General features: G+C 61.0%; 3 protein-coding genes across 3 annotated transcripts; 2 read left to right on the top strand and 1 right to left on the bottom strand.

Annotated features, from left to right (window-relative positions):
* Positions 1-1,717: 1,717 nt before the first annotated feature.
* Positions 1,718-5,300, top strand: TTC24 (tetratricopeptide repeat domain 24; the record flags this gene model as incomplete). Its single annotated transcript, XM_082298560.1, has 10 exons — positions 1,718-2,522; positions 2,600-2,818; positions 2,902-3,030; positions 3,164-3,285; positions 3,403-3,519; positions 3,640-3,710; positions 3,811-3,875; positions 3,991-4,123; positions 4,364-4,540; positions 5,201-5,300. 10 exons carry the CDS (start codon positions 1,718-1,720, stop codon positions 5,298-5,300), a joined length of 1,938 nt encoding a protein of 645 aa, XP_082154686.1.
* A 302-nt stretch (positions 5,301-5,602) lies between these two features.
* NAXE (NAD(P)HX epimerase) lies at positions 5,603-7,842 on the top strand. The gene is made up of 6 exons (XM_082298442.1): positions 5,603-5,853; positions 6,139-6,247; positions 6,664-6,774; positions 6,895-7,008; positions 7,091-7,238; positions 7,321-7,842. The coding sequence occupies exons 1-6, from the start codon at positions 5,678-5,680 to the stop codon at positions 7,521-7,523; spliced, it is 861 nt and encodes a 286-aa protein (XP_082154568.1). The 5' UTR covers positions 5,603-5,677; the 3' UTR covers positions 7,524-7,842.
* On the bottom strand, positions 7,805-10,417 carry GPATCH4 (G-patch domain containing 4). Its single transcript, XM_082298441.1, has 7 exons — positions 10,248-10,417; positions 9,740-9,813; positions 9,558-9,650; positions 9,220-9,327; positions 9,011-9,108; positions 8,840-8,890; positions 7,805-8,714 (listed from the first exon to the last, which is right to left on the bottom strand). Exons 1-7 carry the CDS (start codon positions 10,321-10,323, stop codon positions 8,117-8,119), a joined length of 1,098 nt encoding a protein of 365 aa, XP_082154567.1. The 5' UTR covers positions 10,324-10,417; the 3' UTR covers positions 7,805-8,116.
* Between the last annotated feature and the right edge of the window lie 4,945 nt (positions 10,418-15,362).

Here is a 15,362-nt window from a genome sequence, read left to right as displayed (position 1 = left end):
CGGCACCGGGACCCGCCCCGGGACCCGCCCCGGGACCCGCACCGGGACCCGCGGCACCGGGAGCGGCACCGGGAGCGGCACCGGGAGCGGCGGCACCGGGACCCGCACCGGGGAGCTCCGGGAACACCGAGCGTGCGGGGAGGGGGCACACACCGAAGGAGCGAGGGGATCCCCGGGTTGCTGGAGGACCCTTGGGGTGCAGGGGCTGGGCACACACCGGGGTGCAGGGGGAACTTGTTATAAATGTACTGGGGTATTGGCTTTTCGCGTGTTACAAAATTATTATGTATTGTGACGTTGGTTTTTGCATGTTACTTATTGTTGGGGGGGCTTTGGCTGGGTTCTGTAATGTAATGCTGTAGAATGTCTGTTGTTTGTGTGGTCAGTTTGGGAAGGATGGGGGGGTCTTCACATTCCTGGAAAATATTATCAGAAGAAAAGAACCCGAAACCAGACGGAATGGAGCCAAGGAGGAGATAAGGCTGATGTGATGATACTCAGCAACTCCAAAGAATTAATGAATTATGCATGATGGTGATGAATACGAAATAAGCGATGTACTTTTAAAGACGATCTTTTGGATGTAAAGGTGTGCCTTTGGATCTCTGCCGAAGCACCCGGCCGGCCGTAACACCTTTTTGTTGTTGTCTCCTAATTGTCCCTTTTATTAAATTTTTCTTAAAATTTTACTAAGAGTGAACCTCGTTTTTCACAAACTCATGGGTGAAGGGCCAAGCGAGGGCTGCTGGAGGACTCCACGGGCTGTGCCAAGGGGTCAGCGCTGTGCCACACCAAGGACGTGCCACCTGGCCCCAGCATGCCCTGTGCCCTCACTGCCCTGAGCCCATCCATCAACCTGCTCCACAGCATGAAGCTGCCCCTGTGTGGAGCAAGCCCCCAGCACCTGCCACAAGCTGTTGAGACAGCGAGGAGCCGGTTGTGTCATTCATCACACGGCTGTCCTGTCCATCACACGGCTGTCCTGTCCATCACACAGTTTTCCCATCCATCCATCACAGGTCTCACGCTGGCACTGCTGCACTGAGTTGCCATGGCACTGCACACCACACTGGTGACAGGGATGAAACTGGAGCCAGCGGGGCCATTGCCGGATGTGCTTTCCCAGGAACAGGCCTGGCTTTGTCCCAGCCTGTGCCACTGCCTGGCACGCTCCTGTCGCTCAGAACCCAGCTGTGCTCCAGCACTAGGCGCCAGCGTCCATCACCAGGGGCTGCGACCCGCTCCGGGCAACTTTCCAGGCAGCCCAAGTGCGGAGGCCCCTCAGACATCCTCCATCCCCGCATCAGAGAGCCGTGGCTTGCGGCAGTGACGCGGCTGCAGCGGCGGGGATGCCCCGTTCCTCCACTCCCCGCTCTCAGCACCCTTTGCACCTGAAGAGCAAACAGTAAGTGTGTGCAACCGGTTATTCTGCCTCCCAAAAAGACACCCTGGGAACATCCCACTCCACGCTGTGATGTCCCTCCTCCTCCCCCAGTGACCTCTTTCCTCTCTGGTAGCCACCAAGGTTTGTCGGGTCCTCCATGGAAAGGCCTTTTTCCTTCCTGAAACTTATTAGCAAGCAGGCTACAAGACATCCCTAATTTTTCATAAATAATATAAAATAACGCTGCATGTTTGAAGTGCTCCCTGGCAGGACCATGCTGGCTTGGCTGCCCAAGCACCTCTCTGTCTTGCAGGCAGGTCGCTGCCCCTGCCCATGGATTCGGAAGAGGCTGCTGACCTGGGAGTGAAGCCCACCACGCCCACACACCCCACCACCCCCTGTGCCCCCACCACCACCACCACCCCTGCAGCCCCCACAGCCCCCACCAGCTGCAAGAAGAGCTGGAAGAAGAAGGAGAAGGCCGAGGCCAGGGAAGCTGCCTGGGAGGGAGGGGATGAGGCGGCAGGGCGGGTGGCTGCGATCGAGGGCCTCACACGAGCCGGGCACCGAGCACTGGCACTGGGCGCTGGGCGGGAGGCAGTGGGGTGCTTCAGGAAGGCCCTGCTCCTCTCCAGGGACATGGTGAGCCCCCAGATCCACAGGGCTTGTGCCTTCAACTTGGGGGCTGCCTACGTGGAGACTGGGAAGCCCAAAAAGGGCCTTGAGTTCCTCCTCCAGTCCCAGCCCTCAGAGGCAGAGAGCAGGGACTACTTGGGGAGCCTTTATTTCAACATCGGGGCGGCTCATGAAGGGCTCCGGGATTTTCCAAAGGCTTTGGAGTGTTTTGAGAAAGTCGCCGGCCACGCCAGTGCTGCTCAGGCTGGCGGCCGAGCAGGAACCTGCGTGCAGATGGGCTGCTGCTACCTGGGGATGCGGGAGCCGGCGCGAGCTGCGCGGTGCTTCCTGGACGCGGCGCAGACCTACGCGGCGGCCGAGAGCCCCGAAGCCGCGGCGGTGGCTCTGAGCAGGGCGAGCGGCTCCATGCTGCAGAGCCGGCGGTTCCGGGCGGCAGAGATCGCCAGAGTCCTCGCCCGGTGCCACTCGCTCTGCGAGACCATCCCCGACCTGGCCCTGCGAGGTAACGCTGCGCCGCACCCTTCATTCTCCGGGCCCTGTGGAGCAGCTCCCACCCCTGCTTTTCCTCTCTGCCCCCAGGGAAACTCTACAACGACATCGGCCTCGGCTACTCCCAGCTCCACATCTTCTCCCTGGCTGCCGAGAGCTTTGAGCGGGCCCTCGGGCTCTGCGGTGGGGAGCCGGAGCGGGACGGGCGCCGGGAGGCTGCGCTGCTGCAGAACTTGGGTGCTGCCCACAACGCCCTGCGCAGCTTCGGCTCGGCGCTGGGCTGGCACCGGCGTGCGGCCGCGCTACACGGTAGGTGGTCACACCGGTATCTCTGGCTCTCGGCTTTGCCGGATGTGCCGGCTCGGGATGGAGCCCTGTGTTCGCAACTCCAGGTGCTCTGGGGAACCGGAGGGCTCAGGGGCAGTGCTTTGGGAACCTGGCGTATGCCTGCAGCCAGCTCGGGAACCACGGAGCTGCCGCGGAGAACTACCTGCACGCCCTGCAAGCCTTCCGGGACTCGGGTGAGGGGAGGCACAGGCACCCCCCTGGGGGGAGTCTGCAGCATCCAGCCAAGTGGACTCAAGCTGGGTGATGCTGCCTGCCGGGGATCTCGGCTGAGCCGCGCTGGGACCGATGCAGCCCTTTGCCTCCCAGGGGACTTGCAGGGGCAGTGGCAAGCGTGCGAGGGGCTGGGCTCAGCGTGCTTCCATATGGGAGACCCCCAGAAAGCCATCGGGCACTATCAGGAGGCCCTGATTTTGCTTTCCCACTGTCAGGTAAGGCATGATGGGGCACCCCCAGGGCCAGACCCTCCTGTGCATCATGGGGCACTGGCCTCAGCCCTGGGGCACACCCACTCAGCCCATCCTACGTGTGGGCTCTCTCCACCACAGGACAGCCCCAGAGCTGCCCACAAACGGGTCGTGCACAAGCTCACGGATGCCATCCAGCGCCGACTCCGCCTTAGCCACCTCTCTTACCAGGGGGGCTGGGCACCCACCCCAGCCCTGGTGAGCATCACCCAAGGCATGGGACACTCTGGGGGGCTGGGAACTGGGACCCCAACAGGGGTTGTGGCAAGAGGTGCCTAAGTTTGCTGGGCAGAGGGACACACGTGTTAATCCCATCAGGAACCCAGCCAGCTGCGGTTTTGCTCCACACTGCCCCGTGCCAGCAGGACATGGCTCCAGGGGAGCGAGGTGTGAGTAGGAAAGCTGCCATTGTCTCTCTCCTTCCTCTGGAATGAGTTTCCAGCATCATGCAGGAGACAAGCCTTCCTTCCTTCACTCCATGTCCTTCAGGGGGAAAGCCCAGGCTGCAGACGAGCTGCTCATGTGTATGCCAGGAGCACGTCCCAGGCATTCAGGTGAGAGGGTGCAAACTAAACGTGGGGTTGAGCCATCCAGGCAATTCCTGACAGAGCTGAGGCTTTGGCACAGTCTGATACTGTGTTCTTGCCTCTTTATCCTTCCTTCCTGGAGGCACAGGAGTGGCCCCAACTGGTGGTCTCGCACTGGAGCCCTGCAACCCACATGGCCTCCTGGGCACCTCTGGGGAGGATGATGATGGTCCCAGCTCACCTCCAGGGTATCACAGTGAGCCCAAGGTTAACAGGTGGGTGAGCAAGGGGAAGGCACATTAGTACAGCCCCTGGCACCCAAATATCTCTTTAGCACAAGGGACTTCTCCTGTTTAATGGTGAAAATGCAGAGATTTTTAAAGATACATAATTCTGGGTAGCACGTTTGGGGTCATTCCAGCTAGATCCTAGGGAGGGTTCAATCATGATGTGATGGGGAGAGTTTGTCAGAGATGCTGTCCAGAACCCCCACATGAGGTTCACTTGTCTCTCAGTAAGAGGACCACCAGTCCCCTGCACCCAGCCAAGCCGCCCCATGCCGGCCCCTGGCTACGTAAGTACCACACGCAACCAGAGCTTGGCTTCCCCAGCGAGCCCAGGCCTGTGGGTCTCACACTGCATTCCTCAGGGCATCAAAACCACCAAACCCTCCATCCAAGGGCTCCAGAGCGGTAGGTGATGCCTTGGGGGAGTGGGCAAAGGAACGGATGGGAGGTTTGGGCTCCAGAGTGTCCTCTGAGGGGAGGGTTCATGGGTGGAGACTCCAGCAGGGCTTGGGACACTCCTTTTTCTTGGAATGGACACGGCCCCAACTCTAAAGTCACAGGGGCTGGGGATTTTGGCACCTTGTAGCCAACATCAAAACCACACCCTATGGATGAGGCAGGGTGGTTTCCAGGACCCTGGTATGAACCTCCTGCCCACTCCTGCCTTCCAGTGCTTAAAGGGGCTCCAACAGAGCTAGAGAGGGACTTTGGACAAGGGCCTGGAGTGACAGGACAAGGAGAAATGGCCTCTCACTGCCAGAGGGCAGGGTTAGATGGGATATTGGGAAGGAATTCTTGGCTGTGAGGATGGGGAGGATGCCCTGGCACAGGGTGCCCGGAGAAGCTGTGGCTGCCCCACCCCTGGAGGTGTCCAAGGCCAGGTTGGACAAGGCTTGGAGCAACCTGGGATAGTGGAAGGTGTCCCAGCTATGGCAGAAAGGTGGGACGAGATGGGCTTTAAGATCCCTTCCCACCCAGAACAGTCTGTGATTCCGTAATTTGATTATTCTGTTTTGCATCCTGCTGGACACCCTCACTCCCCGTGATGCTTCCAAGACCTCGCAGCCTCGACGATGACCCCACTGCCACTGCTGCTGGCTGCTGGTCCCGCCGGGGACCTCGCACGGGGACCAGGACTCTGTCCCTCCTCTGCAGCCTCGTGTGACCAGGAGGACACCGGGGAAACGCCGTTTCTCGGGGGGCCTGTGCAGGCCCAAACCGGAGGGGGGGCGCGTTGAGCTAACACGGTTTTGACCCCGCTCCGTTTCCGCCATCCTTTGCACGTCGCGGTCCCGAGGAGGAAATGAAGGGGCTGGCAGAGCCCGGAGGCACCACGGTACGGCCCGGACGCACCGCAGCACGGCCCGGACGCACCGCGGCCTCTGCGCGGCTCCGCCCCGGCCCCGCCGCGCGGTGAAGGGCGCTCCGCCCCGGGGCGGCCCCGCGCCTGCTCCGTGGAGCGCTGGGTGCCGGTCGGGGCCGTACCGGGCCGCACCGGGCCGCACCGAGCCGTATCGAGCCGTACCGGGCTGTGCCCGCCGCATGCCGAGCCCCCGCGCACTGCTGGGGCTGGGGCTGCTGGTGGCGGCGGCGCGGGCGGGCGGGCGGTGCCGGGGCTGGGGCTGGGGCTGGGGCTGGGAGCGGTGCCGCTGCCTTCCCCGCCGCGCCATGCACGTCCCCAGCGCGGGGTCCGGCCCGACGGGGCTCCGCTTCCTGGGGTAGGGCCGAGGGAAGGAGGGAGGTGGGAGAGGAGGCGGGGGGTGCTTGGGGGGTGGAGGCGGCACGGGGCGGGGGTGCGGGCGGGCAGGACGGGATCCGGGCGGGCTGAGGGGTGCGAGGTGTCTGGCAGGACATGGGGTTGGGGTGCAGATGTACACGGGGGCTCAGCTAGACTGTGTGTGTCCCCCCCCCCCGGCTCATGCTAAGTCAAGGGGATCATAGCAGCCCCCAGGCTGGGCCTGGACGTGTTTTGCGGTACCCAGAGGTGCCATCTCCCACCCCAGGCAGGAGGAGGCCCAGGCCATCGACCAGGAGCTCTTCACTGAGTACAAGTTCAGCGTGGACCAGCTGATGGAGCTGGCGGGGCTGAGCTGTGCCACTGCCATTGCCAAGGTGGGGGTCCTGGGGGGCAGAAGGGGGTCCTGGCACTGTGGGCTGAGCTGCGCCACTGCCAGCAGCAATGTGGGGTCCTGATATCATGGCCTGAGCTGTGCCACTGCCAGGGTGGGTGCCCGGGAGGTGGGTAGGGGTCCTGGGGGAGAGTTCACTCGCAGCACTATGGGCTAAGTGCTATCACCACCATCGACAAGTGGGACCCCAGGGGGCAAGGGAGAGTTCTGGGAGGCGCTAGCATTGTGTACCACGCTGTGCTACCACCAAGGTGGGCACCAGCAAGGCAGATGGTGATCCTGGGAGTGGTCCCAGTCCCATGGGCATGCCAGTCCCAAGGTGGGGGTCTGGAGGAATCCTGGCCCCATGGCGTGGGCCCACTTCCCCATCATAACCCTGTGCCTCTTACCCCCCATCAGGCCTACCCACCCAGCTCCTTCACCACGAGCCAGCCCACTGTGCTGGTGGTCTGCGGGCCAGGGAACAACGGCGGTGATGGGCTGGTCTGCGCCCGGCACCTGAAGATGTTTGTGAGTCTTGCACAGGCAGCCGCAGGGTCCCTGTGCACCCCTGTGGGCTCCAGGGTTCCACTCCTCTGGCTGCTGCTGGTGCCAGAGTGGGATTAGTTCAGGTCCCTTCTGCGCTTGCAGGGCTACCAGCCAACTGTGTATTACCCCAAGCGCCCCAGCAAGCCGCTCTTTGAAGGTTTGACTACTCAGTGCAAGAAGATGGATATTCCCTTCCTCCCCGAGTTCCCAACTGAGGTGAGCAGCCCCCAGCTTGGGAGCGCCTGCCCCTGGAGCTGTGTCTGGGACTGCCCTTCACCTGCTGCTGTGCCTGCCGCAGGCTGCATTCATCGACGAGCTCTACGGCCTGGTGGTGGATGCGATTTTTGGCTTCAGCTTCAAGGGAGCGGTGCGGGAGCCTTTTGGCAGCATCCTCAGCACCCTCGAGCGCGTCACGGTGCCCATCGCCAGCATCGACATCCCCTCAGGTGAGTACTGGCTGCAGCTGCCGGAGGAAGGTGCCCGGCCAGGGTGGTCCCAGCTCCAGCCTGGCCACGGGGCTCGTTGCAGGCTGGGACGTGGAGAAGGGGAAGGCAGATGGCCTCCAGCCCGACATGCTCATCTCCCTCACGGCGCCCAAGAAGGCGGCGATGCATTTCACCGGCCGGTACCACTTCCTTGGGGGCAGGTTTGTGCCCCCTGCGCTCCAGGAGAAATACGCTCTAAACCTGCCGGAGTACCCCAGCACAGACTGCGTCCTGCAGCTGACCTAGAGCTGGGGCCAGAGGGGCTGGGGGGGCCAGGCTTGGCTTCAGCACTGCACACCAGGGCCAAATTCTGCCCAAGCCTCTGCTAGGAGGGTGCTCAGCACCTCACCGGGCTTCAGCGTGACCCAGCAGGATCGAAGGTCACTGCAGACAGAAGGCCCAGGAGGTGGGAGTGGTGAGGGCTGCAGGGGGTTTGGGGTTGCTGCCTAATCCAAGTGCTACAGGTGTAAAGATGACCTGGGATCCAGGGCTCTGCCACTCACAGCATCACTCACACTTCAGGATAGTCTGATTACAATAAAGATTTATTCATGCCCTTGAAAAAGTATTTCAGTACTCTGCAGGGTCTGACAGGCCCACAGCAAATGGGTCCCTGCCGCAGAGCCTGGGGGGAACCAGGGTCACCCCTGAAGGTTCAGGTGGTGAAGTAAAACTTGATCCAGCTCCAGACCAACCTGTCCTAGCCCAGCATGCCCACAGTGCTGGGCTCCATCTGGAATGAGCTCAGAGCACCCCTGGGCACCCACCAGCAGCAGGATCAGGACCCTTACAGCCAGGTGGGACTGGCAGCTGCACAGCATAGCAGCCATGTTACTTGCTCACTCTGGCTCCTCCTTCCTCTTCCTCTTCTTCCTCTTCTTTGTAGGGCTGTGTCCCAAGTTTGGCTCATCTGTGTCTTCTAGAGGTATGTCTGTCTCAGCCAACTCTTCTCTGTCCTCCTCTTCCTGCTGCTGCTTCTTCTTCTTCTTCTTCCTCCTCTTTGCAGCCCTTCCCTCCCCTTCTACCACCTCCTCTTCTGTGCTTAGCTCTGGCTTCTTTTTCTTCTTCCTCTTCATGACCTTCCCCTCCTCTCCTGATACCTTTTCTCCACAATGCTCTGTGACCTTCTTCTTCTTCCTCATGACCTCCTCCTCTCCTGTCAGCTCCTCTTCTCTGCTTCGCCCCTGGTTCTTTTTCTTCATCTTCACAACCTTTTCTTCTTCCAACACCTCCTCCTGTTCTCTGTTTGGCTCCTGGCTCTGTGGCACCTTGGGGTTGGCTCCATCCCTGGACTGTTTCCTTTTCTTCTTTTTGCCCTGGCTGCTCTCTGGGGGCTCCTGCTGCTGCTCCCTTTGCCGGTATGTGGCCAGGAAGGCTCGTTCCTGCTCCTCCAAGCGTGCCAGCTTGGCACTCATGGTCAGGCCGTGACGGGCACCCCTGCAATGACCGCAGGCAGTGAGGAATGGCACCTCCCCAGCAGGGAACGTGTTCCCCAGCCCAGGCTGCTCAACAGCCCCTGCAAGGAGGGGGCAGCCCAGCCGTGCAACCCACCAGCCACTCACTTGTGCGCCGTGCGGCCCCCACACGCCTGCACCAGCTCCTCGTCCGTCAGCCTGCAGGACACAGACAGCATGTGTCACCCCCAGCATCCGTGTGGGGGGAACACGGTCTGGAGCAGGGCTCCACCTCGCAGCCCTCATCTCTCCCCATCAAGGGATGGGGCCCAGCCTCACCTCCTGACCGAAGAGAGGTCCAGCTTCTCCTCCTCACTGCTCTCAGAGCTGGCAGGCAGTGTCACGGACTCCTCCCCACAGGCTGTGAGCGTGGCTGACTGCAGCACAGAGGGACTGTGAGAAGGGGGAACAAGGAAAACAGGGCTCTGGAGGCCACAGCAGCAATGGGCTGGGGGCCATGCAGCCCCCAAGCTCCTGGGGCCGGTTACCTTCACAAAGCGGCCGTACAGCAGGCTCCCGCTGTTGCCAGCCTTGCGCGGCTTCTTATTGCTGATCCTGCCTCCCTGCTCTGAAAGCGCCTTCACAGAGATGCCATCCTGGGCAAGAAAAGGCAAAGGGCTTGGGAATGATCTGTCCAAGAGGCTTCGCCCCTCCAGCAGCACCTCTCCACCACCACAGTCCCTGCGCACGGTGCTGCTTGGTGACAGGGGCTGGGGGGTGGCGGGGGCACCCCGGTTGGACAGGGATGGGGTTGAAGGCAGGGGAGGGTTGTCGGGGTCCCTTTGGTGGCTCCTGTACTGCCACTGTGTCCCCCCAGCCCTCCTACCTGCCCGGCCTCCACAGCGATGTTGGCAGCCGCCTCGTTGAAGACGTGGTCCCACCAGTGGAAGGTGAAGGGCTCTGCTGCGTCGTGTCCCACCTGCGGGGTGCAGAGGAGCCGCCGGAATGGCTGCGGTGGGCGGTGGGCGGTGGGCAGCGGGCCAGGCCCGGGCGGGGATCGGCACTCACCCCCGCCGTGTCGCACTTCACCTTCACCCGGATGGCCTCGGCGATGCCGTCCTCCCGCCGGCCCAGCCCCTGCCCTGCGGACCAGGCACCCGTCACCCCCGCACGGCCGGGGGGCACCGGGGGCTGCGGGTGCTGCAGGACCCCGAGGGCCGGGGGCGAGGTCCAGACCAGAGCGTCCTGCAGAGGAACGGGGGCGGGGGCCGGGCTCTGGAGACCACTGAGGCCTGGGCTGGGGACCTGGGGGCTGCCGGGGTCTGCAGGGGTCTGCAGGGTCCCGGGGCTTAGGGGTGGCTGGGTCCTGGAGGGAGCCGGGGCCTGGTGGGGGAAGACGGGGCTTGGGGGGGGAACACGGAGGGACACGGGGCCTGGAAGGGGGAGCCGGGGGTTGGGAGGGGATAGGAGTCTGGGGGAGCCGGGGGTTGGGGGGCAGCCGGGGGCGCTCAGGGAAGGCCAAGGTGGGGCGGGACAGGCCGGGGACCGCGGTCCGGGGACCCCCGTCCGGCCCCACCTCGGCGCCAGCCGTGCCGCCTCAGCTGGGTCTCGGCGAACAGCATCCCGCGGCCCGGCGGGCCCGGCGCGCTCATGGTCCGGCGGATCCGGGGGATCCCGGAGGGTCTCGGGGGTCCCGTTGTGTCCCGGGGGCCCCGGGAAGCGCAGCACGAGGCGGGGCGGGGCACGGCCGGGCGCCGGGAAGGGGCCGTGCGCATGCGCGAGGGGCGGGGCCGAGAGCGCGGCGGGGGCGGGGCACGGGGGGACGGGGGCACGGGAATGGGGGCACGGGGATGGGGGGACGGGGATGGGGGCACGGGGGTGTCACGGGCACGGGAATGGGGGCACGGGGGTGTCACGGGCACGGGAACGGGGATGGGGGCACGGGGGCACGTGGGTGGCACGGGCGGGGGCACGGGGGCACGTGGGTGGCACGGGCATGGGGATGGTGGCATACACAGACATGGCGACATGAGAGACGTGAACACACAGACGGGGGATACACGGACACGGGGTCACGGGGACGGGGATACACAGACACGGGGACATGAACACGGCAACAGGAGGATACGCAGACGGGGAAACACGGACGCGGGGACACACGGACACCGGGACACAGGTGTGCACACACGTACAAAGCCATGCATACACGTGTGCACATACCCACGTCTGCACCCGTGCTCACACACACACACAGACACACACACTCACACAGAGTTGGCACTGCCCTGCACACACACACACACTTACCCTCCCGGTTCCAGTGCACGTCCTGTTCCTGCTCCCCGAATGGCGCATGCACAACTGCCTCTGCCGTGTGTCACACACGCGTGTGCCCGCTGCTGCCACCTGCTTTGCTGCTATGGGCCGGCGCTGGGGAGTCCTGCAGCCCCAGAGCGGGTGGGGGTGTGTGTGTGTGTACATGTATGTGTGTACGTGTGTGTGTGTACATGTGTGTGTGTACATGTATGTGTGTACATGTGTGTGTGTACATGTATGTGTGTACGTGTGTGTGTGTACATGTATGTGTGTACATGTGTGTGTGTGTGTACATGTGTGTGTGTGTACATGTGTGTGTGTGTGTACATGTGTGTGTGTACGTGTGTGTGTGTACGTGTGTGTGTGTGCAGCCACGTGTGTGTCCATGCCCAGCCAGGAGTCTGGTGGTTGCCCCAGCAGAGCCTTGGCCTCGTCCTTCACAGCCTGTCCCTGCAGCTACTGCTCAGGGCTGTCCCCAAGGCCATCCTGCTGTCCCAAGGGCCACTTTCCTGCCCAGCTGCCGTTCCTGCCAGCACCCTGAGCTCTATGCCCACAGAGCAGGGGACACCCACGCCCACCCCTCACCCACTGTCCAGGAGTTTGGCCTGGGTGATGCTGCACAGATGGGGATACACCCCTGTGTCAGCATTCCCTGGATCTGCCTCTGCTCTGGCAGCAGGAGCAGAACGGGGTCCGGAGGGGGAGGCAGCGCTTGGGAGTCCCCATGCAAATGCTTCAGACTGGCCTGCACTGAGCTCCAGCAGGAGAGCGCTGAGCTGGCATTGACCCCTGCATGTCACCACTCCACTGAACACTGGCAGAGACAAACGGATGGGCAACAGCCCCTGGGTGACCAGGGTGCCAGGAGAGGTGCAAAATGTGCAGGGGGATCTACAGGGTGTACCTGGCAGGGCACGCACAGGGCATGCACGTGCAAGGTGTGCAGCAGGGAGTGCAGGGTGTGATGACAGGGCGTGTGCAGGGTGTGGGGTGTGCCAGGTATGCAGTGGGGGCACGTGGGCTGCGAGCTGTGCAGTGGCATATGTGGCCACGTACAGCCAAGGCAGCAGCTCCATACTTTGCTCTGCTGCAGCCCTCACACACAACAGTTGAGGGATTGAGGGACAACTCCTCCTTTGCTCCAGCCCTGCCAGCATCACTCCTGCATCTCCTCATGCTTTGTTTCCCCACTTCTCCTTCCACTCCCCTTGATAAGTGGGGCTTATCCCCAGGGTAGCATGAGCTGAGAGCCTGCAGCAGCCCTGAGCCTGGGGAGCAGCAGCCTTGGCTGCTCCATGTTTTACTACTCTTCTGCTCTGTCTGCTGGGATAAATAAGCAGTGATGACCTTTGAGGAGGAGCCATCTCCTGGCTGCACCCCAGATGTCTCACAGGGCAGGGAAACCGAGGCAGCCAAGGAAGGGGCACGTTCCCACCAGGGTATCCAGGAGAACATGAGCAGGGCAGGATAGAAGATTCCAGTGCCACAAAATCTGCCAAAAGCTGAGCCTCTTCTTGGGGTGGTGTGGAAAGCCAAGGGGCTTCTCCTCTGTCCCCTGCCAGAGCCAGGCTGGAGCTGCCCACTGGCTCCCAGGCAAGAGATAAGGACCAAGCTGGGGCTCAGCCCCATCGCTGCCACGGGGAGGACACTGGGCACAACCACCAGCCTTGTGTCACCACTGCCAGCAGCAGCCAAGGGCAGTGAAGCCCCTTAGGAACCCTGAACCCTCTCTTGGTGCACATTAGAAGCCCATGGGTCTTCGTGGGTGACACAGCCCCTGATGCAGCCGTGGGTGCCAGCTGAGGGGCACCAGCCAGACCCAACCCTAGGTGGTGCCACACAGATGCCCAGCAGACCTGGAGCGAAGGGCAGGTGCCCAAATACCTCCCCTCTCCCTTCTTTTCTCACAGGGCAACTCCAGCGAGGGGCTCTGGACCACCCTTCCCCTGTCAGCTCTGGGGCAGCCTGGAAGACCTGTGATTTCGCTGTTTCCAAAGTCAAAGTGAGCAAACAACAAATCCCAGTCTGCCCCTGGGTACTGACTCCATGCTGGTGGACAGTGTCGGCTCTGATATAGCCAACCCTGCAAGCTGGGAACACCCACAGCAAACTCCAGTGAACATGACCAGCACCAGCCAGGCAGCAACACGAAACCAGGTGTCAGCTTGCTGGTGGAATTAAAAATAAACAATTTCAGAGAAACATGAATATGGTCCTAAATGTGTCATGGTCAGGTCCTGCAGCAGGGAGCTGTCAGGGCTGGCCATGGCCCAACCATGCTCTAAATCATGGTTTTCTGCCCTTAAATGCTGCTGAACTGGGCAGAGAGGCTGAGGAGCATCATTCAGCCCTTCCTCATGGCTCCTGTGGCTGAGCAAAGGTGCTGCAGCAGCTCCACATACACACACGCACATATATATATATATTTTCCAAGCTATCCTACTCCATGACCTCCTAACCCCAGGATATTTCCCGACTGACCCTCTCGAGTCACTTTGAACTTGCCCCTCCATAGTCAGGGCTGTGGCCACAGGAAACCGCCCATACCACAGATCTGGGTAACCAAAAGAATGGTTTCTTGAAAGCAATGTAGATGTTGGTTTCCTGCCATCTTTGCCTCCTCCACATTTTAGAGGTTTGATTTCGAAGTTGGAAGCGTTACACTGGGATATTGGGGGAAAAGGCTGCAGATCCCCTCCAGGGAAAGGGGGAGGAATGCAGTGGAAATACATCCTTGACAGCAGAAATCTCTCCCAATCAATCAGTTGGATTTGCCACTACCTGCTGCAGAAATTGCTTCTTTCATTATGTTTTAAAATAATTAATTCTATTTATCAGAGTGAAATGAGAGGAAACAGTCAGTGAGAACACCTTTGGGCAATTCCTTCGGGAAGGAGAGGTATGGGAGCGAGAAAGTGCAGTCGTTCCTTTGGAAGTGGGCCTTTGAACAGCACATTACCAGGGATTAGGGGAAGCTCTGGAGGGGATTAAGGTTTCACTAAAAGGCTCCTTCTCACCAGCCTTCAAAGTGCCTTTTTCTCCGGACCCTGGGAAGGCCAGATCTGCATCCCCTGTGGGTACCAAAGACCAGACCCAGCTGCATCCACCTCCAAGCTCTCTCCCGGTGATCCCAGCCTTACTGTGTCCCACCACTGAGGAAGCTACAGGCCTGACCCTCCCAACTCTGCTTCGCAGTACAAGAGCAGCACAGCAAAGCCCCTGGGAGCAGCGTGGAATGGGCAGCTTTGCCAGACTGCTGGGGGAGGCTGGAGAGATGGGAGGTGGCATCAGATGGACAAAAGAGGCTGCAGGCTGCCCTGTGTCTCTATTTTAGCATCTTGGCTGGTGGGCTGGCAGCAGGGGAGGAGTGATCCCAAAGTGGCACAAGAGCAGATGCTACAATGTGGAGAGACAGGAGGAATGTGTTTTTCCACTTAAACAAGAAAGACACACCAAGGACTGGCCAGCCTGTGAGGGCTCATTGTGCCCTTTCAGGAGTTAAAGGGAACTTGTGAAAATGATGGACAAAGTCTTTTTATATGGACAGATAATGATGACTCAAGGGGAAATGACTTTAAACCAAAAGAGGGGAGACTTACACTGGATATTGGGAGGAAATTATTCCCTCTGAGGGTGGGGAGGCCCTGGTGCAGGTTGCCCAGAGAAGCTGAGGTTCTTCCATCCCTGGACATGTCCAAGGCCAGGTTGGACAGGGCTTGCAGCAACCTGGAATAGTGGAAGGTGTCCCTGCCCATGGCAGGGGTGTGGAATGAGATGAGCTATGAGGTCTCTTCCCACCCAAACCATTCTGGGATTCTCAGACTCCTGTGGACTCTCTTCAGTGGTTCACAGCCATCTGCACACACTGTGGCAGGATTCCTCCACCATGCAGGGATTTATTCCCAGTCAGCTTTGGAATCACCAAACTGCTCCATCCCTCCAAGTCCCTGTTCCAACACAGATCCCCTCACACACACAGACCCCTTGCACTGTGGTAACCAACACACTGAGGGGGTGGGAGGACTATTTCTGCCTGGCCAGAAACAACATGGTTGGGAATAATTTTGCTCCTTAGAGGTTCAAAGTCACCATGGGGGTACATCTCCCTGTGACCCTGCGCACCCGCTCTGCTCCCTCCCTTCCCTGCTTGCACCATCCATCCTCCCACGAGCACATTCCTTGCAAGAGCTGGCGTGTGCAGGGACACACAGACCTTAGTGCTGGCAAGGGACACTGAGGAGATCCCAAGGCTCAGCCAGGCCTTTTCAGGAGCGTGTTCTGAGCTGCAAAGGGGCCAATCGGTAACATTTGGGAAGAGCTCTGACCCCACCAGCTCTGTGCAAACTTCCCTCATCTGAGGAGAGGTTGCACAAAG

This window comes from Coloeus monedula (genome assembly GCF_965178545.1).
Source record: "Coloeus monedula genome assembly, chromosome: 29".
NCBI lineage: Eukaryota > Metazoa > Chordata > Aves > Passeriformes > Corvidae > Coloeus > Coloeus monedula.
This window is presented reverse-complemented; position numbering and strand designations above follow the sequence as displayed.

Excerpts from the sequence above, each read along its gene's own strand:
- NAXE (XM_082298442.1), top strand. The coding sequence starts at position 5,678 with ATGCCGAGCCCCCGCGCACTGCTGGGGCTGGGGCTGCTGGTGGCGGCG. Across the intron at positions 6,248-6,663 it reads GTGCCACTGCCATTGCCAAG|GCCTACCCACCCAGCTCCTT; the intron begins GTGGGGGTCCTG and ends ACCCCCCATCAG. Across the intron at positions 7,009-7,090 it reads TCCCCGAGTTCCCAACTGAG|GCTGCATTCATCGACGAGCT; the intron begins GTGAGCAGCCCC and ends TGCCTGCCGCAG.
- GPATCH4 (XM_082298441.1), bottom strand. The coding sequence starts at position 10,323 with ATGAGCGCGCCGGGCCCGCCGGGCCGCGGGATGCTGTTCGCCGAGACC. Across the intron at positions 9,109-9,219 it reads TGTACGGCCGCTTTGTGAAG|TCAGCCACGCTCACAGCCTG; the intron begins GTAACCGGCCCC and ends TCTGTGCTGCAG. Across the intron at positions 8,715-8,839 it reads GGGGGCCGCACGGCGCACAA|GGGTGCCCGTCACGGCCTGA; the intron begins GTGAGTGGCTGG and ends CGGTCATTGCAG.